The following is a 24,075-nucleotide window of genomic DNA, read 5'->3' as shown; positions in this document are numbered from 1 at the left end:
CATGAGTTGCCTTTTGTGGGAAATGAAGTGACATTCCTTCGTTTACCTACATGGTATTTTCACTCTGAGTGTCCTATAAACTGTAGAGCAGGGATAATTTATTTAGCATGAGTAGGCTAAGACTGGCTATGCTTTCAAAGTCACCACCAAGTTTTAGAACTTGTTACAGGAGTGTTTGAAGAGCAGGGATAACTGATGGTAAATTTTTATGGAGTAATAAATACCTTTACTTTGAGGTATTAATTGCCCAGCTCTTGCACATGAAACTCTTAAGCTATCTGTAAGCAACCAGTGTTTGAATGAGAATGAGAAATGTATTGAATTCTCTAATTCAGACCACAGAATGGGCATAGGTGTGAAAACAGTGTCAGTTTAATAGCCTGGATTCAGGAAAATGTTAACTATACAAAACTTGAAAGCCTAAAGTATGAATGAAAACATAATTGACTAACTTTTGTATAACAAAAGTTGGTGCAGTAAAGTGAGTAGAACATTAGAATAGCTAATCACATGGTTTTGACTTTGGCCCCAGCTCATGATTTTGGGCCTCACTTAACACTAAAGGAAGAGTCTGAACTAGGTTTATTCTTTCAAAAGGCCGTTTACTAGGTGTTCTTGGCTACACTTTCAAACCTTTGGACTCCTCACTGAGCAAACAATTAGGTTGAGCTAAAGACCATTATTTTGATCACTTTTTCTCTTAAAGCATTCCCTTCATGACAAAATATTCTTTGTAGATATAGAATTACATATCTACAAAACCATAAGGGCTCCAAGTTTATTTTGCCTAGCTCCTTCCCTTCGTAAAGAAGACAACTGAAGCTAGAGAAGTAGCTTCCATCAGTTAGTATTTCAAGGCATCAATCTCCTATCTTGGAAGATTCAAACCATCACATTTTACCTTTTAACGAACAGTGTGGATATATAGTATTGGGATTGAATATTGTAATTTATAACCTCTTAGAACTGTTTTGACATAGCGATCAAATTACTGGAAGATTTCAACTAAAAAAACCCAAAAAACAAAACAAAACCCCAACAGACATATTAGTCTATTAGTTAGTTTTGACATAGCAAATTAGTTTTGACATAGCAATCAAATTACTGGAAGATTTCAACTAAAAAAACCCAGAAAACAAAACAAAACCCCAACAGAATGCTAGTTTGGAGGACTCTTAAAGGTCATGTCAATTGAAAGCGTAGAAGGCCATGTCAACCGAAAAAATAGGAATGGGTACTGAAGGACTTGAACACGCTTAAGAGATTAAATGCTTTACTGAAGTGTGAAGAGACTCCACAGTCTGGCGGGGACTTTTGCCCTACTTAAAAATACAGCTAAGTTTAGAGTTCTCTGTGGATGACAAGAAGAATCTGTCATTTTAGTATCTTCTCCCCCAAGTCCTCCCACACCTACAAGGGTTCTTTGACGCTGAGCATGCACAACGCGCCGCAAGGCTGCTATTCCCGAGTGCCCGCGTAACCAGCTCACTTGGGACGAGTTGTGAGCTGTGGCTGCAGCCTGCTGATCCCGTTTCCTCCTGCTCTGGTCCGGGTTAGGGAGTGGCTCTCCCAGGACCTCCAATGTTTTCGTGCTCGGGCACTGGCGTTCACATGGCTTCAGTGCATTGTTTCCTTCCAGGCAGTCTCGCTTAGCGCTTCAGTTTAGACATTTATTTTGCATTCTGTGGTCTTGGGCTGCGTGTGCTCTCCTGTTTCTGCGCTCTCTCCACGCCCTTCCCAGTTTCCTGTTAGCCAAAGGGATCGCTCTTTCTGAACGAAAAGTTCTCAGAGCGGAGTGGAACCTCCCGGAAAATGCTCTTCTCTTCCGTGTGCGCCGGATGGAGGTGGGGGTGGGCCAGAAACTAAACACGGCGGTCGGGAGAGCTGAAAGGACCCGAACCCCAAGGCAGAGGCGGGAGAGGTATGGTTCATCAGAGATGCGCTGGGGGGTCGTGAGACTGACAAGGGGCAGCGCCCATCCATCTAGGGGGCCGAAGGGACTTTTATTCAGTGGGAACCGTGTGGTAAGGCCCAAGACTCGACAGAGATTCTAGGTCTAGGGGGTGGCAGGGTGTACCCAAGGGAGTCGGGAGGAAGCTGTAGGTTCCCCTTCTACTCCTAGGGCCGTTCTTGTCCCAGCGGCCCGGGAACCGAGGAAGGGAGGGAGCATCGCCACTGCCCGGCCTGTGGAGGGTGGCTGCGGAGATTTCTTGCCCCCCGACCCCCGCCCTCCCGTCCATCCTGGGGAGCCCAGACCCCACAAGAGGTGGTAGGTTGCCCCTATCCCTCTGTCACTCCCATCCTCTCTACCCGCGCCAAGTCGTACTCTGGGTCAGGAACCCTGTAACGTCTCGAGGCTGGGTGAGCAGGGGTCCCAGGCGGGCCGGGGTCCGCGTCCCCCGTGCGCCACTGCGGTCGCCGCTTTGGCCAGAGCCCGGCAGAGGGGCCTGGAGGGCGGCCGCCGGGAGGGCGTCTGATCCCGCGCGACCCTTTCCCCGCGGGGGCGGCTGGGGGAGCGGAAGATGGCGGCTGCAGCCGGGCGCGGGGCTCTGGGCCCGGCTCGGACCGAGCGCACCCACTGACCGCTGCCGCCGCCCCCGCAGGGCGGTGCTGTGTCCCCGCAGGAATCGGAGAGGATGGCCGGGGCCGGCGGCCAGCACCACCCTCCGGGCGCCGCGGGAGGAGCGGCCGCCGGGGCCGGCGCCGCGGTCGCCCCCGCCGGTGCCTCGGCGGGGCCCGGAGACGATTCTTCCGACAGCGAAGCGGAGCAAGAGGGACCCCAGAAACTGATCCGCAAAGTGTCCACCTCGGGGCAGATCCGGACCAAGGTGAGGTCTAAGGGGAGCGCGGACGGCGGGAAGCTGCGGGGCGGGGAAAAGGAGCGAGGGCGCCCGGAGCGCGCGGAGCGCGCCGGCGATCCCGGGAACGTGGGCCACAAGGTGAGGGCGGGGCCTGGCCCGGGGGCGGGGCCCGCGGGAGCTGGACAGCCGCGCGGCAGGAAGGGAGTCCCGGGCTCCGCGCGAGAGGCCGCGAGGATGGGCTCCCGGGGAGCTCGGCGGCCGACGTGGAGGAGAGGGAACCAGCGGCTCGGCGGGAGCGTGGGAAAATGCTGAAGCGCTCTTGAGAGTTCCCACTCAGGGAACTTAAAAGGACTGTTTTATTTTTTTGTCCTTCCTGCGTGCAATGGTTGGGTGGAGTATGTGCATTGCGTAGGGAGCCCAGTGCAGGCCGACCAGCCTGAGTTGCAAGAAGCCCCCCACCTTTCCTTCCCGCGGGCCCAGGCCCACTCCGAAAGGTTGTTTGAGGAGGTGACAGCGGACACCCCCCCCTTGCCTCCCGCTGCCCTTTGGAAGGCAGAAGCCGAGGCTCCCTGCCTGTGTAAATGATGTTCGAGGTTAAGCACACCCTGCGCGACACAACAGCGAGCCAGGCTTTTGAGTCCTGGGTTCCTGCTAAGTGCAGAGTTCAGATCTTACCAGCGATGGTTAACTTAATGAAAATTAACCTCTTTGTATTATGTGGACTTACTATGTTGTGTTAACTCTTGTTTATGTAGCAGGTGCTTTTGACTCTTGACAAATCAACAAAGTTGATTTGTTTTAATTACATCTTAAGCATATACATAGCAAATGCTTATCACTGAAGGATTATTTATATTTTTAAGTTTTCATTGTACTTTAAAAGGCTTACTTTAACGATCAATTATCCCTGGTTGGATTTTAATGAGGTATTTGAAAAGAATCAAATTGAAAAGAATCAAATCACGGGAGTTGTGTGCTCTCTTTAAAAATAAATTTGCTGGGTGCCTGGTGGCTCAGTTGGTTAAGCTTCTGACTGGGGCTCAGGTCCTGATCTTGCGGTTCCTGAGTTCTAGCCCCGCATGGGGCTCTGTTCTGACAATTGAAAGCCTGAAGCCTGCTTCGGATTCTGTGCCTCTCTCTCTCTGCCCCTCCCCTGCTCACTCTCTGTGTCTCTCTCTCAAAAATAAATAAAACATTAAAAAAATAAATTTGCAAAAGTTAATTCACTATATAGTTATTTTTATGAGAATTTGTTTCCTAAGGTCAGTGGACCCCTGTATGAGAATAGAACTTTTATTGTAGGTCTGTGGAATTGTGCTTTTATTAGCCTGCCTCCTTATTTTCTAAAATAAGTATGTGTAAGCACACACAAGTGTTAGCAAGATTCACTTAGCAAAGAGTCAAAGATTGCTTCGGTCATTTTTTTTTTTAATGTTCATTTATTTTCGAGAGACAGAGAGAGAAAGCATGAGTGCGGGAGGAGCAGAGAGAGGGAGAGAGGGAGACACAGAATCCCAAGCAGTCTCCAGGCTCTGAGCTGTCAGCACAGAGCCCCATGGGGGACTAGAACTCCCAACCAGGAGATCATGACCTAAGCTCAAGTCAGATGCTTAACCGACTGAGCCACCCAGGTGCCCCACTTTGGTCATTTTTTTAAATCGGCACATCTTGTAATTCATTTTAATAGTGATATTCTTTATAGAATTTATGATAACCTAAGGATATGGGGTTTCATGTATTTTTAGAAGATTAAGCCTAAAGAAGATAGGGACTTTCTAGCAGTGCCTTTAACATTTGAAATGAAATGTTTAAAAAAAAAAGTTCATAAAACCGTGTTACTAATGGCAACTCAGCAGGTTTAAAAAATGGTGTATTTTATAGATTCATATGAAGTGGTTAAAATTCCATGCAAACTTATATTAAAATTAGCTGGTGAATTTATACTGTTTGAAAGAAAATATATGGCTCTAATTTGTGTTGAGTAAAGTTAATTAAAAATTTGGGGGGGAGTAAAACTAAAATTTGTAGGTGTCGTGAATTCATGGTAATAGCTAAGATTATACTCTTCAAATGTTATATTCTCTGTGATTGGGGGTAAAGCATGTGTTTGAGACTAAGAATAATTTCAAAAAGCATACTTATTACTGGGTTTCCACTTAACTTTCTAATAAAAATATTTCACACATATTTTGTTCTCATGATTATACATAGTGATCACTAAATGAAATATTTCTTAAATTTCCCAAGAAACATTTCTTAAATTTCAGAAATTCTATATTTTATACTAACTCATACAAATGCATGTAAGTTCATCAGCCTTTTTGTATCTGAACACCTGAGATCCAGGCCTAAAACTCTTGAGACCAGTGAGTCTCAACTTCTCTCCCTGCCCCCACGGGCAATCCAGACTGTTCCTATGTGCTACAGATTTCATTAGTTGTATCTCTTTATCACACAGTACTGATTCTCAAGGAAGAGAGCTAGTGCAGTGAGGGGATTCATAGAATGAGAACTGCTAAATTGAATAGTGGTGCCCAGTCTTCAATTATGACCCAGCTAAGAGTTAAGGGAAAAATCTTTTAGAAAAAGACTATACTTGCTTGATTACCTCCACAGATATGCAAGATGGGACAGTCTGGAGGAAAAGGAGGCCAGGACTAGCCCAAGGCCCGGTGGTTTTTAAGACAGAAAGCCGTTCTTGCTCATACATACGATTGATGCATCAAGGGACCATTAGATCTGACAGGTTATGGTTATTAGTGGCATCTTTGATCCTGGAGGAATAGCAGCCCAGGATGGTGTGTGTGGTCCATGTACACATCCCTATGCACATATACACATATATTCATGTGTATGCATATACATGCTGTCTCTTTATAAAACATTTGTATGTAGATATACAGAAGGCCTACAGCAGAGTGAGTTGTACCTAGAAATCAAAAAAAATATTTCTTAAATGAATAACTTAAATGAATAATGTATACATTATACACTTGCATATAATGCTTCATATATATGGATATTATTGTGAAAACAGAGTACTTATTTTAGTTTCTTTTAAGAGCCTTAATGAGCATAAAGCTGTTTGGTTAGTTTAGGTTTGGGGTCAAAAAGGCCACTAAAGTAATTACTTTATTTAAAGTGTTCTTTGTTGTAAATGCTGGTTAATGTTTTAAATAATTTGAATAATCTCAAATTAATTGTGGCACTTGGAAAGTCTCCAGGTTTTTCTTTAATTTAATTAAACAAGTAATAATACATATAATAAGATATTTAACAATGTGAGAGGATATTCAGTGATGGGAGGGTATCCAGGGACAAGTAATCTCCCTCTTCCTCCAGACCTTGTAGTCTCCCATCTCAGAGGCAATTGTTGACATTTTTCTTGGTGGGCTTCCAGAAAATGTCTATGAATATACATATGTTTCTTTCAAAAAGTACAAACGGGAACATTCCGTACACATGCTGTGTCTTGTTTGGAGCTATAACATGATCATTTCCCTAATGGCGTGTATACATCTACCTCATTCTTCCTAGTGTTGGGAAAGTATTCCATGATATTAGGTTGAACTAAGAGAATTTGCTATGTCAGTAGGTCAAAAATGGTCGAGAGTAGAATGGTGGGTTGCCAGGGGCTGGGAGGTAGGGGAGATGGGGAAATGTTAGAGACAGGCTACAAACTTTCATTAATAGGATGAGTAAGTTCTTATGTTCAGCATAGCGACTACAGTTAATAATACTGTCATGTATCCTTGAAATTTGCTGAGAATAGATCTTAAGCATTCTTAACACACAAACACACACATTAACTATGTGAGGTGCTGGATATGTTGATTGACCTAAGTGTAGTAATTATTCCACAATGTGTAGGTCAAATTATCACATTGTATACTTTAAGTATATATAATTTTGTTTGTCAAATATATCTCAGTAAAGCTGGAAAATACAGGTTGAAAGTGAGAAATTTCATGTGGTTCAACCTAACATGATATATCATCATTTAATTACCCACTTCTCTATGGAAAGAAATACGGGTTATTTTAGGACAACACTAATCTCGGGGTTTATTTGCAGTGGATATAATGACTTTTAAAGTAAAGAATAAAACTAGCATGCTTTTAAAATTAGTGTGGTTTAATAATAAAATTCTCATGCACATCTTAGTACCTACCCCACATCTTTGTTCCTCTTTTCATTTTTCATTTTATTCCTGTTTCTTTGTCCTTGCTGTGTACTATTTCTCTCTCTCTCTCTCTCTCTCTCTCTCTCTCTCTCTTTCTGTTTTTTACTTTTTATCTATCTCTGTTTCAGCTAAGTAGAATTTCAGGTAGTTTAATCTGGCTGCCCAGGTGGTAAACTCTAGAAAATTTTGTGGCTGCTTCGATTTCCCCAAAGGAAAAAAAAAAATCCTTACTGTACAAAAGTGAAAGTGGTGCTGATGTGGGAAAACCAGGAGCTATAATTCATCCTATCTCTTCCTATCTCGTTACTCTTGGCCGTTATTCCTAATCCTTAGTTCTGTCTTAAGGAGGTGGTTGATTTTACATTCAGGTTTACTGTTGCAGAGGATTTCACGTGTATTTATTGAGAAAGAGACATTCTGAAACAACACTAATATGAACTCAGACCAACTTGGTTTTGAACACGAATGTGGAAGAAACTTCATTTGCTTTTTGTTGGCCAGTGAATACTGTGGCCCATGAATACAGGGAATCGCTGGAGGAACCTTGGTCAGATTTGTAGGCTAAGATTGTTGAACCATCATAAGCCACGTGGTATCAACAAATGAACCATCTCAATGACTTTTTCTTTTTCTTTTTTTTTCTCCAAGAGATCCAAGTAATGTTAACTTTATGGATAGCATACATATAGAAATTTCCAATACATTCATCTTACTTAATTTTTTAAAAAATGGTTTATTGTCAGGTTGGCTAGCATACAGTGTTGGCTTTGGGAGTAGATTCCCATGATTCATTGCTTACATACAACACCCAGTGTTCATCCCAAGAAGTGCCCTCCTCAATGCCCATCACCCTCTCCCCGGTCCCCCGTATCAACCCTCAGTTTGTTGTCTGTATTTAAGAGTCTCTTATGGTTTGCCTCCCTCCCTCTCTGTTTGTAACTATTTTACCCCCCTTCCCTTCCCCCATGGTCTTCTGTTAAGTTTCTCAAGTTCCACATATGAGTGAAAACATATGATATCTGTCTTTCTCTGACTGACTTATCTCACTTAGCACGATACCCTCCAGTCCTAGACACGTTGCTGCAAACGGCAGGATTTCATTCTTTCTCATTGCCAAATAGTATTCCATTGTATATATAAACCACATCTTTATCCATTCGTCAGTTGATGGACATTTAGGTTCTTTCCACAATTTGGCTATTGTTGAAAGTACTGCTGTAAACATTGGGGTACATGTGCCCCTATGTATCAGCACTCTTGTCTATCAGCACTCTTTATCCTTCGGATAAATTCCTAGTAGTGCTATTGCTGGGTCATAGGGTAGTACTATTTTTAATTTTTTGAGGAACCTCCACACTGGTTTCCAGAGTGGCCGCACCAGTTTGCATTCCCACCAACAGTGCAAGAGGGTTCCCATTTCTTCACATCCTCACCAGCATCTGTTGTTTCCTGACTTGTTAATTTTAGCCACTCTGACAGGTGTGGGGTGGTATCTCAGTGTGGTTTTGATTTGTATTTCCCTGATGATGTGTGATGTTGAGCATCTTTTCATGTGTCTTTGGCCATCTGGATGTCTTCTTTGGAAAAGTATCTATTCATGTCTTCTTCAGTGGATTCTTCAGTGGATTATTTGTTTTTCAGGTGTTAAGTTCTTTATAGATTTTGGATACTAACCCTTTCTCCGACATGTCATTTGCAAATATCTTTTCCCATTCTGTCGTTTGCCTTTTAGTTTTGCTGATTGTTTCCTTTGCAGTGCAGAAGCTCTTTATCTTGATGGGGTCCCAGCAGTTCATTTTTGCTTTTAATTCCCTTGCCTTTGGAGATGGGTCGAGTAAGAAATTGCTGCAGCTGAGGTCAAAGAGGTTGTTGCCTGTTTTCTCCTCTAGGATTTTGATGGTTTCCTGTCTCACATTTATGTCTTTCATCCATTTTGAGTTTATTTTTATGTATGGTGGAAGAAAGTGGTCCAGTTTCATTCTTCTGCATGTTGCCGTCCAGTTCTCCCAGCACCATTTGCTAAAGAGACTGTCTTTATTCCATTGGTATTCTTTTTGCTTTGTCAAAGATTAGTTGGCCGTACATTTGTGGGTCCAGTTCTGGGTTCTCTATTCTATTCCATTGGTCTATGTGTCTGTTTTTGTGCCAATACCGTAGTCAATGACTTTTTCTGACAATGAGTCATCTCAGCCAAGCTCTTGAAGCTTCATGTGTCAAAAATATCTCCTAATTAGGTAGATTTATTGTGCTCTCATTTCTCCAATATTTCTATGTCTTCTTACAGTTAATATGGAATATTTATGGGTATTTAAATTTAGGTAAAACCTACCTAACCACTGGAAACATATTCAGAACTTTGCAACATTATACCTGCATTCAGACATGTCTTTAAGCACGTTAAGAAAATAGTCACTACAATCATCAGTTAGTACCTTGGTTTTACTTTAACATGAAGAATATATAAATAAATTCTTGTACCTTGATGGTAAGGCCATACATGGAAGTATTAATTTGTATTTTTCATGGCTTTATGAGATACAATTTGTGCAACTAAAACATTATCTTTCACCATAACTGTAGTTAGAATAGTCTAGGGAAGACTTACTTAGCATTTTTCAAATTGTAGGTGGTGGCCCATTAGTGGGCCATGATGGCTCATATCTAACATTTGAAACAGAGACAGAATAGATAAGAAAATATTACTTAAAACTTTTACCCACAGTTCTGAGTGGAATCATTGGGCTCGGTAATGATCCAAATATGATGAGAAATAGAAACATGGCTAGAAGATTGTTAAGAAATGAGAATAAAGTAATATTGACAGGTTTATAGCTCAGAAACTCAATATGATATGAGAAGCAAGTAAGAACTTTAACATTTTGCTGGATAATGAGCAGGAATATGTCTTGAATAATAAGAATAATTAACATTCATCTAGGGCAAAAATTGGCAAACTTTTTCTGGAGAGGTCCAGATAGTAAAGTTTTAAGCTTTGTGGGCCATAAAGTCTGTGTTGAAATTATTCAACTCTACTGTTTTAGTGTAAAAGCAGCCATAGACAATACTTAAATGAATAAGTGTGGTGATGTCCAGTAAAACTTTAAGGACACTGAAATTTGAATTTCTTATAATTTTCAGGTATTAAGAAATACGCTTCATCCTCTTCTTCTTTATTAAAAAAAAGCCATTTAGGGGCACCTGAGTGGCTCAGTAGGTTGAGCGTCTGACTTTGGCTCAGGTCGTGATCTCACGGTTCATGAGTTTGAGCCCCACATTGGGGTCTCTGCTGACAGCTCAGAGCCTGGAGCCTGCTTTGGATTCTGTGTCTCCCTCTCTCTCTGCCCCTCCCCCTGCTTGCACTCTGTCTTTCTCTCTCTCTCAAAAATAAATAAGCATTTAATAAAAAAAGCCATTTAAACTTGTAAAAACCTTCTTAGCTTATAGGCTGTACAAAATCAGGTGGCCGGAAGGAAATGACCCATAGATTTGGCTTGTGGGCCAACGTTTTCTGACCCCTATTCTAGGTGATGGAAAATGGTATAGTTAGGTTTGCAAAGCACTGCAAAGTTAAGGTGCTGCTAGATGCGATCAGCACTTAAGGGACCAAATAAAGCTAGATTTCAATCCATTTAAAAATCTCATCTTTGTAGAACATTTTATTTTTAGCTTGGTTTGCGTCTTTGCTTCCATTTTAATGTGAACTAAATATAGACTGGAAACTCTGAGTCTTGGTACAGTAATATATGGTATAACAGCTTTCTTTCCATTTTGATTACAAGTTAAACATGGTATTCCATTATTAAAGATAAGAGGCATAATAAATAATTTACTAAACCTTTACATATAACTTAAGATACCTTATTTGAAAGTGTCTAAATTTAGAAAGCTTTCACTTAGTTTAAGGTTGCATGTTTGCTGTTGTGGTAGGGATGGCAAAAGGTTATATGAAACGACTATTGTCAGCCACCCGGGGCTCCTCTCTGTTTCCAGGGTGCAGTGTTTCACTCATATTGGATTTGTTAGACTTTACTTACTCAGGAAATGTGCTTATAAGCAAAGGTTTTAATTAAAGAGCATTTGTTTTCTATCCAAGAATAGACCTTTGAGAAAGGCCATAACATGTTAGCACATAATTTTCCCTTGGCAAATTTGTGTGGTTTTTCTGGGTATCAAGTATATTTCTCTATGAATATTCAGTTACTTGAAACACATTTGTGTTTTTTACTTTAACTGGCTTAAAATGGTCAATAACGATTATTGATAATAGCCTTAATTTAGGATTCAGTGCATGTTGTTTCTGCTTTAGGTAGTCGTTTATTTTTTCCCAGTGAACATACATGGTAATAATTCTCCCCCTGCTTTGCTTTTTGTTATGAGGATATTTGGAAGACTATTAGGCTCTTGTTTTATACCAAAGAAATATGATCAACTTTATCATGTGCAGAGCTGGGATTTCTAACCTTCTCACTGTGCCATTTGAGTATCAGGACTTTTTCAAACCACCAGGATGTAATTTACTATACTGAATCTTTTTGTACAGGCTTGGGGCATTTGTGTCAGAAATTTTAAAATACCTTTCTACTTAACATTTGATTTTTTACAGAGCAGCTTTATTAACTGAATAAACATGAGTTTACTTAACAGTTGTGTGAAATTATCTAAAATTTTACAAATGATTCAACTGAGGCTCAGTTTAGTATGTGCTGAGTAAAAGGGCAGGCTGGAACTCAAAAGCGAGACTTCCAACTACTGCACCATATTCCCTGGCACAGTGGGCACAATGTTTCAAATGCCTGTTTTCAGGAGCTTCGTGAGCATCTTGGGTTTGGGTTTGGGTTTTGGAGCCTTACCTCCACAGGGTACAGGCACGGATGTACGCAGGCGGTCTCAACTTCTCTTCTCCCCTCCCTCTTCCCCCTCCCAGCCCTACTTCCCCTCTCCCTGCCCCTTCCTCCAACTCCCTGCCCTGCCCTTTATCAATTTGTTTAGTCTGTAAGCATATCTCTCACCAAGGTGCTAGATTTTTTAATGTCTCTCTGCATTTGAATCCCATGGTTTCAGTGACATGTTTGGAGCCTATGTTTGAAAAGTAAATTTCTGAAGAAAATATTTCCGCTGAAATCTGAAACTTATACGGATTTTAATTACTGTTAGCAAAATCATGATCAGCATTTAAGGGACCAAATAAAGCTAGATTTCAAACAAACATGTTTGAAAACATCTTTGGAAGGGCTAATTTAGAAGAAATGCTTTTAGGTATCTAAATTTCCAAACAGGTTCTCAAAGACAGCTCTTAGTTTCACTTCCATAAGGTAAGATGCTATTTTAAAAGGTCATGATACAGCACTAAAAAGAATTATATAAGGTAATTTTCCACATGGCCTATTAAAACATAGGTGAGGAAAAAATATGAGTAAAATTTATTTTTAACTAGCTAAGGAATGCAAATGACATTTGGGGGGCCATTTTCTCTATCTGCCTATTTTACTTAGATAAGAAAGGCTGCCAGGGCATATAGCTGAGCGGGGACACTGTTTTGAGTAGGATTGTTTGTACAAACTCATACAGTACTTTAAAATTATAACATCAAAATAATGTTATATATAATTAATATGCAATAAATGTGTTTTATATATGTTTACATATGTTAATATATGTTCTGTATGTTATATGAACATAATGTGTACAATTAAAATAGTGTATGAGTATGTTATATATGTGTTATATATATATGAATATATCTCTGTAGTTTGCAAAGCAGAATGATAAAATGAGCACCTGTGAATCCAGTTTAAGAACCAGAACACTTCCAACACCATACATCTACCTGTATGTTCCTTCTCTTTTTTAGTCCTTTGTTGCCCCCCAGTTCATTCAAAAAGATATTTATGTTGTTCCAAGCACCCTCATAGGTGCCAGGGATTGAGCAATAAACAAAATAGACAAAAACCTGTGCCTTCATGGAGCTCACAATTTAATGCCAGGAAAGGTTATGATCTCATAAATATGTAAAATGAGTAGCATAGTAGAAGGTGAGAAGTACTATAGTGGAAAAGTATGGGTGGGGGAGGAGGAGAGGGGAAGAGCTTCCTGAAAAGGTAACATCTGAGCAAAGATCTTGAGGGAGTGAACCATGTAGACCTCTGAGGGAGAAGCAGTGTAGGCAGAAGGAACAGCAGCTGTGAAGGCCAAGAGACAGAAGCTGCGAGGAGGAAGAGGTCAGTGGGACTGAAGTTGGGGGTGGTTGAAGTTAGAGGGAAGCAGGTAGAAAGTTAGAAGTAAGTTAACAATGTCAAAAGTCAGGTGGTACTATAGAGAAGAGTTCTTAGCCTGGGGTTCATGCATTCCATAGCATGGATGGACTTCAGAGGGCCCCCCAAATTTTATATCTGGCCATACACCTCTTGGAAGACTAACACCATTGATCTGTAAGGAGGATTGCAGGACAGGCAACAAATATAGATGAAAAAATACACACACACGCTATAACCCATCACTGTCGTGGTCATTTGGAGAGGTGCTAAAATTGGGGGTGGGTCAACGAAATGAATCTTATTAAGAAGCATAGAATAGCAAGGTTCCTTTCAGGAGTTCGCAGAGTTGGGTTTGCATCTTGGCTCTTTCAGGTACTATTAGATGACCTTAGTCATGTCACTCAATGTGACAGAGAACGCTGTGCTCATCAGTATTTGTGTTTCTCTTGTTCTTCCTGGGCCATCATTGGACTTCATTTCCCCTTGGTGGAAATGGTGGGGTTATGTAACTGAGTTCAGGCCAGTGGAATATGGGTGTGAGTGATGTTTGTTATTTGGCCTCCAAAGCCTTTTATGGGACTCTCTCTGTTTTGTCCCTTCTCTCACCTGCCAGCTAGATGTAGATAATTTAATGGGAAGAGCTTGGATCCCTGAATGACTTCATGGACCAAAGCATCTGTGTTCCTGCTCCCAAACCTCACTGGTCACATTGGATTGTGACACAAGAGGGAAATAGACCTTTACTGTGTTAAGTGTCTGAGATTTGGGCATGGTTTGCTACACTAGTTAGCATACTCTTACCACTATACTTCATCTCTGTGAACTCCAGCTTTCTGGCATGCAAAATGGATATAGTGATTTCTGCTCATAGGGTGGTAGGTGAGCAATGAAGGCTAAAGAAATACACAGTATGCTGTTGTATCCCTGATTTTTATAATTATTTTAAAAAATGGGTATAAAATTCTGATAACTCAGTTATTCATGATACATGTATCTTCTGCATAACTTAATCAGTAGGGTATATAGATTACTGTTCTTTGCTGACTATTCGAAAGACTTGATAAAACGACTATAATTTTATAGGCCATTATTTTGTCATTAAAAATCAAATGTCTTTGCTACCATGAAGGGGTAGCTACCTTTGGGCAGGTGAAAACTCATGTTGCAAGAGTAACGAAGATAGGCTTACTCTACTTGATGATTTTAACTAGGGTCACCCTTGTTTCTAGAGTAATGTATGTTACAAGACTCTTATGAAAAAATACTTTCATGAGTGACCACTTAGAGGTGGTAGTGGAAATAATTGGCCAGGTAGGCTTTTAGGTGATTTTGTGGCCAAATCTACTTTATCCTGAAATGATCTTCCCTATACCTTCCCTGTCTCCTCAACTCCTATTTACTCCTCAGTCCATATAATCTGGCTTTTGCCCCAACCACTTCATGAAAACTTTTGCAAAGGTTACTAACAACCTAATTGCTAAAATCTTGTGGTCTCTTTTTAGTTGTCACTCTGCCGTATCCATACCAATTTTGACAATGTTGACCATTTTTCTCGCATCTTCCTCTTTTGTTTTCAACGTTTAAATTTCTCTTATCTTTCTTATTACCTTTTTACAGCCTGTCAGTCTCTAGCCCCAACTCATTTCACTAATGCTAAATGTTTTTGTTTCCTAGGATTCTTATTCTAAGTCTGTTTGCCTCTGTCTTAGTTAATGCGATCGATTAGATTAGACTTCAGCTACCAGCTGTACCCGTCTTTCTCCAGCCTCTGAGACCTGGACTTCTATTTCCTTTGCCTACCAGTGCCTAATATAGTGGGTCCCCATTGCCTTCTCAGCCTCGATATTCTCAAACTGAACAGGTATGTACATAGTCTCCCCACCTACTGAGTACTTTTGGCTTCACTACTTTTCTCTCTTACAGGATTTGCCTTGTAGCTAACTTGGACTTTTTATCTTGCTACTCATTTTCATTAACTCATTTGCTGTCAGCACGTATGCATTCTGGCTGGGCAGAGTGCTAGGCGTGCGGATGGAGCAGCCACCAAATGTGGTCAATTCTGGGTTTTTTTTCCCATACATTATTCATATAATCTTTATAACAAAAACTGTCCAGTCGGTGGGTACAACTAGCATACTCATTTTAGAAGCGAGGAAACCAAGAATTTGATAAGTAGCTTGCCCAAGGTCACATCGCTGTCCAGTGACCTTTGTGGTGCCTGGTTTAACTATTGTGATATACTGTCTGCTGCGTGTGTCTGTTGTGAATCCATCCCTTCCCTTGTATTTCCATTGCCACTTACCCTAACTTCATTTGACCTGCAAAACTCATCATTTGGATGTTTGCAATGGATTTCCTCTCTGGTGCGCTGCCAGAGTTATCTTTGTAAGAGGGAACACTTTACATGAACCCTTAGACATTGCCCGTTACTAGTAGAATACGTTCTAAATTTCTTTGTAGGGCTTAGTAGGTCTTTCTCAATTTGATGGTAAACTACTTTTCTGTTCATTTAACCAGTATTTATTGAGTACCACTGTAGGTGCTGGAATAATAAAATAATATAAAAAAACCCTGCTTGCTAGATCACTATTGAGGGAGAAGTTAATACATATATATACAAACATGTGTCAGATGTTCATAAGCACAATAGAGGAAAATAAGACAGGGTAAAGGCAGAGAAAGTGAGGGGCGGTGTATGTGTATATGTGTGTGTGGAACGTATTTTGGTTGACGAGGTACAGGAGGGACTCTCTCTTTGATGAAGTGATTTTGAACAGAGATCTGAATGAAGTGATATCTGGTGTCAGAGCCTACCAGGCGGAGTCAGTGCCATGTTCTTACAGTTGTGTTTCCTGTCACTGTCATCCTGTGACCGATCATGCCATATTCTCCTCTGTTCCCAAAGAAAGGCAGGTACTGTTGTACCTCCAAGTGTTTTCCCATGATATTCCATCTACCTGAAATGCTCCTTTCTTCCCACTTCTCTGCCTGATTTATTTTTATGTACTATTATTTCCCAACATTTCTGAAAATATTTCAAGTGGTTTACATTCAACATTGTGTATCAAGCTTGGGTAAAATATAGATAGGACTAAGAGACCATGGATGTTAGTAGGTTAATCTATAAAGTAGGGTCTGTGTTCGTTCTTTCTTTCTTTCTTTATCTATCTAGTCTATCTATTATTAAAGCTGAGTTGTAAATTTGACCCCAAACTTCCTGGCAGCCAAAGCAACAAGATTATTTACAAATTTTATTGTCAGAATTTTTTTTCCCTAGGTCCCAAGGAAATGTATCTGTCAGTCTTCCATGTGGGGGTCACTGAGGGATATAGATGCACCCCTCACCAATATGTGGGGCAGGATGGGGTCTTGTGAAAGGCTGACCTTTCCTGGGAGCTGGATTATTTATCCAGAGTTTGCAGTAGATGTAGGAGTAGGCACTTTTGGAAGTTCTTTTCTGATTTTTTTGTAGCTTCCTTTGTGGAGTAAGAATCTAGATCCTCAGCTCAGAATAAGAGCCGGCGGGGGTGGGGGGGTGGGGGGGGGTGGGTAGAGAGGATCTTGGAGATCTGGGGAGAGAGGAGAAGGTGCGAAATACTTGAATAGGAGAGTGGAAAAGGGAATGGAGTAGAGGAATGCAGTGTGAATATCAGGTGGCATTTCAGGCACACCTGAGGCAAGTGGCCATGAGTTTAAGGTAAGCACCGTTAGCCTGGCCATGGGACCATGTTCAGCAGCATAGCTGTAGGCACAGAGTAAGTAGAGAACTAAGGTAAACCAGGGTTGTGGTTTGGTTAAGTAAGTATGGCAGAACAAGAGGGGACAGGGAGATTGAGGGTGGATATAAGGGAGAGATTCCAATGACAAGTTCTGGAATTCATGCTGGGTAAAGAATGAGCACTTGAGACATCTTAAGAAGTAACTATGGGACCAAGCAGCTAAGGAAAGTTAGAAGAGAAAATCATTGCAAAGAATTTCATTTTAGTCACTCAAATTAAAAAAGAAGAAAGAAAAAGAAAAGAAAGTCTACTAAAAAATGCTATGCAGTTTTAATTATTTTAAATATGCTTTATGGATGCCTTAATAATAGGTTTTGCTGGGGAAATCTCTGGATCATGTATGCATAGTTGGGGTCCCTTCAATAGTAAAATACAAAGAATCTTTTACTTAGAACATGAAAACAGTTCCTTGAAGAAATAAATGGATTGGGGTTGGAATTTTTAAAAAACATACAAATGAAACCTTAACATGCATTAAGTAACTCGTGAGCCCTAGTTCCAGTATTTATTGGTTAAGCTAAGTGTTTGTTTCCTTGTCTGTAAATTCTCATTAAGGGTCTGGTGAGGATTGAAGAGATAAAGTCTTTTGTTCAGTGCCTTTGCACTCAGAAGGACAAGTCAGTGAGGTGCTGGTGAAACCTTTGATCATAGTGAAAAATCCCCATTCGTATCCAGCCTTTGGCAGGCCAGAATCAAAGCTGTGTAATTATAAACCTTTCTGTGAGTTGATAAGGGGCCAGAGCCATTATCATAGATCTAGCGAAGGTTCCACAGTAGGAAGGGAACAATGTTGAAGGAGATTCAGCCTTCTCCTGTTGAATCTTCTCATCGTCCATTCATCCATGCATAGCACAACAATCCTAAATTATTACCATTCAAGCATTCGTGATCCTTCCCCTCCTGTTCTTAAAGAGGAGCGTTCTGTATTGGATGGGCACCTTCATTCTCTTTTGTTAAGGAACACGAGAGTGGATATAATGAGGGGACAGGAAAATACTCATTCTATGACATTATTACCTTCAGGGCCCAGTGTGTGTGGTGTAGTTGAGAAGCTGGAATGAACAGGGGAAATCACATGTGCTGACTTTCCTGTCAAGGGAAACTGTGAACATACAGGAGACATTCCCTGGGAAATATTTATATGAAGGAGGAGGACTGGGGTTCTATATGAACAAGTAAGAGAAACAGCCAGCGAAGTGTGGGTTATTGTCCTCACTGTGACCTCTTGTATACCTACAGGCTGATAAGGCCTGGGAACTTGATGTACACTTTCATTAGCCATCTACACAATATGAGCACGTGATATATAACCTGTTTAAATTATAAAGCAGTTGCACACCCCTGTTCATAGCAGCATTATTCACAAGAGCCAAAAAGAAAAAAGTGACTCACATGTCCCATTGACGAGTGGCTGAAAAAAACAAATCATGGTGTATATATCTGCAAGAGGAGTTTATTCAGCCGGAACAAGGAAAAAAATTCTGACACATGCTGCAACATGGATGAACTTTGAGGCTGTAACGCCGAGTGAAATAAAGCAGCCACAAAAGGACTTATGACTCCACTTACATGAAGTACCTGGAGTAGCCAAATTAACAATGACAAAATAGGATGTTGGTTGCCAGAGGCTGGGGGAAGTTGGGGAATGGGGAGTTAGTGTTTAATGGGGACAGAGTTTCAGTTTTGCCAGGTGAAAAGTGTTCTGTGAATGGATGGTGTTGATGGTTGCACAGTCATGTGAATGTAGTTAATGCCAATGAACTGTATACTTAAACATAATTAAGATGATAAGTTTTATGTTAAGTGCATTTTACCGTAATTAAAACCAATTATAAGTATGCTTCATAGGAATGGCCTGCTATAAACTCAAATAATATTATATGATTTTTTTTAGTGAGATGAAAATGAAAAGTAAGCTTAAGCAATATGCAGAACATCACAAAAACTGAAAACATCAAGAAAACAGTGAAACTTTGCTGAAGGTCAAAAAGAATTTGGACAAATGCTATTTATTAAGTTTTACTCAGTTTGTCTGTAAATTTTACACAATTACAAATATGTTTGCTATCTGAATTTTGACTGACTTACTAAAATGATCTGCAAGGTCATAAAATAATACCGAGTTACATACTGAAAAGGAAGAATAACAAAAGGGCCTTAGCCAATCAGATGTAATGGAACTTAGCACAAAGCTACAAAAACAACGAATGTGGCTCTGATATGGGAGTAAATTGAAAGATAAATGGAACGGAATAAAAAGTTCAGAAACTTGTCCATAAATATATAAGAATATATCTCACAATACAATAATATTTCAAATCAGTGGGGAAAAATGGTTTACTTAGTAATTCCTCTTAAGGCAACTGGCTCACCATTTAGTTAAAAAAAATTGGAAGCCCAATCCCTACCTCACACCATGAACTACATACTTTCTGGATAGGTTGAAGATCACATTTGTAATAAATGAATCATAAAAGTACTAGAATAAATATAGATAAGTAATTGTACAGTTTCAGGGTTGGAAAGAATTTTCTTTCTTTCTTTCTTTCTTTCTTTCTTTCTTTCTTTCTTTCTTTCTTTCTTTTTTTGGCAAGAATTTTAAAATGTGACACTAAGGAAGAAAATAGGAAGTAAAAGCTTGTTGAATCCTGACATATTGAAACTCACCATAAACCAAGTGGCAAGGCAAATAATTTCTCAAACCTATTCAATATTTAGCCAGAAAGATTATTTCTCATTCAGTGTTTATGATAAAAATGTCCAAAAATAAAGAGTTGGTTAAATTAATTATGCTATATCCATATCAAAAAAATTCCATCAGGTACACAGTAACTGGCAGGCTCAATAAGTGCTATGAGAGTAGATAGAGGAACAAATTACTATTTGTTACCATGCTGACATGGAAGGTACTCACAATATATGAAAAGGAGATTGTAACACCATGTGTAGACTTGGAGCCCCACGAAAGGAGATACCAAAGATATAGTGGTTTCCCACTGTGTTATGGAATTATGGGTATTTGCTATTTACTTCTATTTTCTTTTTTTAAGGTTTTATTTTAATTCCAGTTAGTTAACATACAGTGTTATATTAGTTTCAAGTGTACAATATAGTAATTCATCACTTCCACACATCATCCTGTGCTCATCTCGACAAGTGCACTCCTTAATCCCCATCACCTGTTCAACTCATCAGTTTGTTCTTTGTAATTAAGTCTGTTTCTTAATTTGTCTCTCTCTTAATTTTTCCCTCTGCTTGTTTGTTTTGTTTCTTAAATCCTATGGATGAGCAAAATCATACGGTATTTGTCTTTTTTTGATGTATTTTGCTTAGCATTATACTTTCTAGCTCCATCGCATCATTGCAAATGAAAAGATTTCATTCTTTTTTATTGCTGAATAATATTCTATTATATATATGTATGTATATGTATATGTGTGTATATATATATATATATATATATATACACACCACATCTTCTTTATCCATTCATCAATTGATGGACACGAGCTGCTTCCATATCTTGGCAATTGTAAATTATGCTGCTATAAACATAGGGGTGCATATATCCCTTTGAATTAGTGTTCTTGTATTATTTGGGTAAATGCCGTGTAGTGGGATTGCTGGATCATAAGGTAATTCTATTTTTAATTTTTGAGACACCTCCATGCTGTTTTCCATAATGGCAGCACCAGTTTGCATCCCCGCCAACACTGTAGGAGAGTTTCCCTTTCTCCACATCCTTGTCAACAGCTGTTGTTTCTTGTGTTGTTGATTTTAGCCATTCTGACAGATGTGAGGTGATATGTCATTGTAGTTTGGATTTGCATTTCCTTGATGATAAGTCATGATGAGCATCTTTTCATGTGTTTTTTGGCCATCCGTATGTCTTCTTGGCAGGAATGTCTGTTCATGTCTTCTGCCTCGTTTTTAATTGGATCATTTTGGGTTTTTTTGGTGTTGAGTTGTATAAGTTCTTTATATATTTTGGATACTAACCCTTCATCGGGTATATCACTTGCAAATCGGGTAAATCACTTCTGCCATTCTGTCAGTTGTCTTTTAGTTTTGTTGATTGTTTCCTTTCTTTTTATTTTGATGCAGTCCCAATAGTTTATTTATGCGCTTTTGTTTCCCTTGCCTCAGGAGACATACCTAGAAAGAAGTTGCTGCGGCCAGTGTCAAAGAAGTTACTGCCTGTGTTCTCTTCTAAGATTTTTATGGTTTCTGGTCTCACATTTAGGTCTTTAATGCAGCTTGAATTTACTTTTGTGTATGATGTAAGAAAGTGGTTCAGTTTCATTCTTACGCATGTTGCTGTCCATTTTTCCCAAAAGCATTTGTTGAGGAGACTGTCTTTTTCTCACTGGATATTCTTTACTGTTTTGTTGAAGATTAATTGACCATATAGTTGTGGGTTCATATCTGGGTTTTCTGTTCTGTTCTATTGATGTAGGTGTCTATTTTTTTTTTTGCCAGTACCAGTGTTTTGATCACTGTAGCTTTGTAGTATAACTTGAAGTCCAGAATTGTGATGCCTCCAGCTTTACTTTTCTCATTCAAGATTGCTTTGGCTATTCAGGGTCTTTTGTGATTCCATATAAATTTTAGGATTGTTTGTTCTAGTTCTATGAAAAATGCTGTTGATATTTTGGTAGGGATGACTTTACACCTGTAGATTGCTTTGGTAGTATAGACATTTAACAATATTTGTTATTCCAATCCATGAGCATGGAATGTCTTTCCATTTCTTTGTGTCATTTTCAATTTCTTTCATCAGTGTTTTACAGTTTTCAGACTACAAGTCTTTTACCTCTTCGGTTATGTTTATTCCTAGGTATCTGAATATTTTTGGTGCAATTATAAATGGGATTGTTCTCTTATTTTCTCTTTCTGCTGCTTAATTATTGATGTATAGAAATGCAACAGATTTCCGTACATTGATTTTGTATTGTGTGACTTCACCAAATTCATTGATCAGTTCTAGCAGTATTTTGGTGGAGTTTTTCAGGTTTTCTATATAGAGTATCATGTCATCTGCAAATAGTTCAAGTTTTACTTCTTTCTTACCAATTTAGATTCTTTTATTTCTTTTTGTTGTCTGATTGCTATGACTAGAACTAACAGTATCATGCTAAATAAAAGTGGCAAGAATGGACATCCTTGCCTTGTTCCTGACCTTACAGGAAAAGCTCTTAGTTTTTCCCCATTAAGGATGCTAGCTGTGCGTCTTTCATACATGACCTTTATTATGTTGAGGTATAGTTCCCTCTAAACCTACTTTGCTGAGGGTTTTTATTTATTTCTATTTTCAATTCTGTTTTACAGTTTACCTGTTTGCTTTTGTAATAAGAAAAACCTTTAGGTTTCAAATTTGGATGTACCTCATTACAGAAAAATGCAAAGAGAAATCTTGAATTCTTATACACCAAAGGAATTCAAATACCACTCAGTTTGTATTAATAAAACATCTGATAATTAGGTGGCATAATACTTCGTATTTATAGAGATGGATTAAATATTTCTGTAGGAATAATCAAAGATAGATGGTATTATCACCTAGCAGCATGCATTAATTTCTCTGTCTATATAAAGGGATAATTGAATAATAATTCAGTAATTTATCATTTTTGTAAAAGCAAAAACAAAAAAATTCCTACTGGTGTGCTCCATATTTATTGGTATGATTATTATAAAGATATTATTAAGATATTAGAAGCTGAAAGTCTGCATAACCTAATTTTTATAATAAGCAAAAGGTCAAATATTGATAATAAAATCAGTAGTTCCTAAAACAAGATGTTAAAATTTGCCAGATTTGTAAATAGAATAATATGGCTTATAAGCTGAACTTGCCTTCAGAATGACTTAGGTTTTTAATTTGTTTCTTTAATAAATTAAATATTAACTTTTTAATTTTTTAATGTTTATTTATTTTTGAAAGAGAGAGAGAGACAGAATGCAAGTGGGGAAGGGGCAGAGAGAGGGAGACACAGAATCTGAAGCAGGCTCCAGGCTCTGAGCTGTCAGCAGACAGTCTGACGTGGGGCTCGAACTTGTGAACCGTGAGATCATGACCTGAGCTGAAGTCAGACACTTAACTGACTGAGCCATCCAGGTGCCCCTAAATTAAATATTAACTTTTAAAAATCTGATAATAAAAAGCCTTGACTATTGGTAGCGTTTCTAAAACTTATTTGAACAAAAAATTTTTTAGTAAATTATAATGTTTTGACAGAATACAGAATAGGAACTTTTTTGATAAAGTGTACCTCTTTTGTGGAAAATTCTGTTCTTTCAGCCCCTGAAACAATATAAGCACATCTACTAGAAATTTTTTGGATGCATTGAAATTCATTTTGACATTATTGGACAAAATATATGGCCCAAGCCAGTGATGACACACATCCAATGACAAATAGTGAAATGCTGCTTTTGCATCATTGTGAGGTTAGAAGTCATACCTTCAGATGTCCAGCAATTTTTACTACAACTTGCCGATGTTATCTTGTAACACAGCACAACATTTAGTACAGTTTTTCACATAGCAAACAACACTACATGCATATGCTTAACATTGTATATATAGTGGATCCTCATTATTCATGGATTCTGTATTTGCTAATTTGCCTACTCACTAAGATGTATTTGTTACTCCAAATACTTGCAATGCTTATGTGGTCATTTGTGGACATGTGTAGAGTAGGGGGAAATTTGAGTTGCTGCATGGGCATGTCACCAGTCGGGGTCGATCCAGGTACCAGTCTGCCTTCCCATACAGTAAACAAGTGACCTTTTTGTGATCTACTTAGTGAGACATTTTCCACATTTTTGTGCTTTCTGTTGGTGATCTTGCTGTTCAAAACTGGCCCCAAGCTTAGTGCTGAAATGCTGTTTAGAGTTCCTGAAATCAGGAAGGCTGCATGTGCCTTATGGAAAAAATAGGTGTGTTAGGTAAGTTTCCTTGAAGTGTGAGTTAAAATGCTGTTGGCTATGAGTGCAATGTTAATGGATCAACAATAAATACTAAACAGGGCAGAAAACAGGGCTAGGTATTG

At 39.3% G+C, this 24,075-nt stretch overlaps 1 protein-coding gene across 1 annotated transcript in view; it reads left to right on the top strand.

Annotated features, from left to right (window-relative positions):
- The first annotated feature begins 1,843 nt into the window (after positions 1 to 1,843).
- Positions 1,844 to 24,075, top strand: part of DGKH (diacylglycerol kinase eta) — a 163,343-nt gene continuing 141,111 nt past the window's right edge. The window contains exons 1-2 of the mRNA XM_042926959.1: positions 1,844 to 1,921; positions 2,604 to 2,828. Of these exons, the coding sequence (XP_042782893.1) occupies positions 2,637 to 2,828 (192 nt within the window). The 5' untranslated portion in view covers positions 1,844 to 1,921; positions 2,604 to 2,636. The remainder of the gene's footprint in view (positions 1,922 to 2,603; positions 2,829 to 24,075) is intronic.

This window comes from Panthera leo, chromosome A1 (assembly GCF_018350215.1).
Source record: "Panthera leo isolate Ple1 chromosome A1, P.leo_Ple1_pat1.1, whole genome shotgun sequence".
Taxonomy (NCBI): Eukaryota; Metazoa; Chordata; class Mammalia; order Carnivora; family Felidae; genus Panthera; species Panthera leo.
The sequence above is the reverse complement of the archived record's forward strand: the minus strand, read 5'-3'. Positions and strand labels throughout refer to the sequence as shown.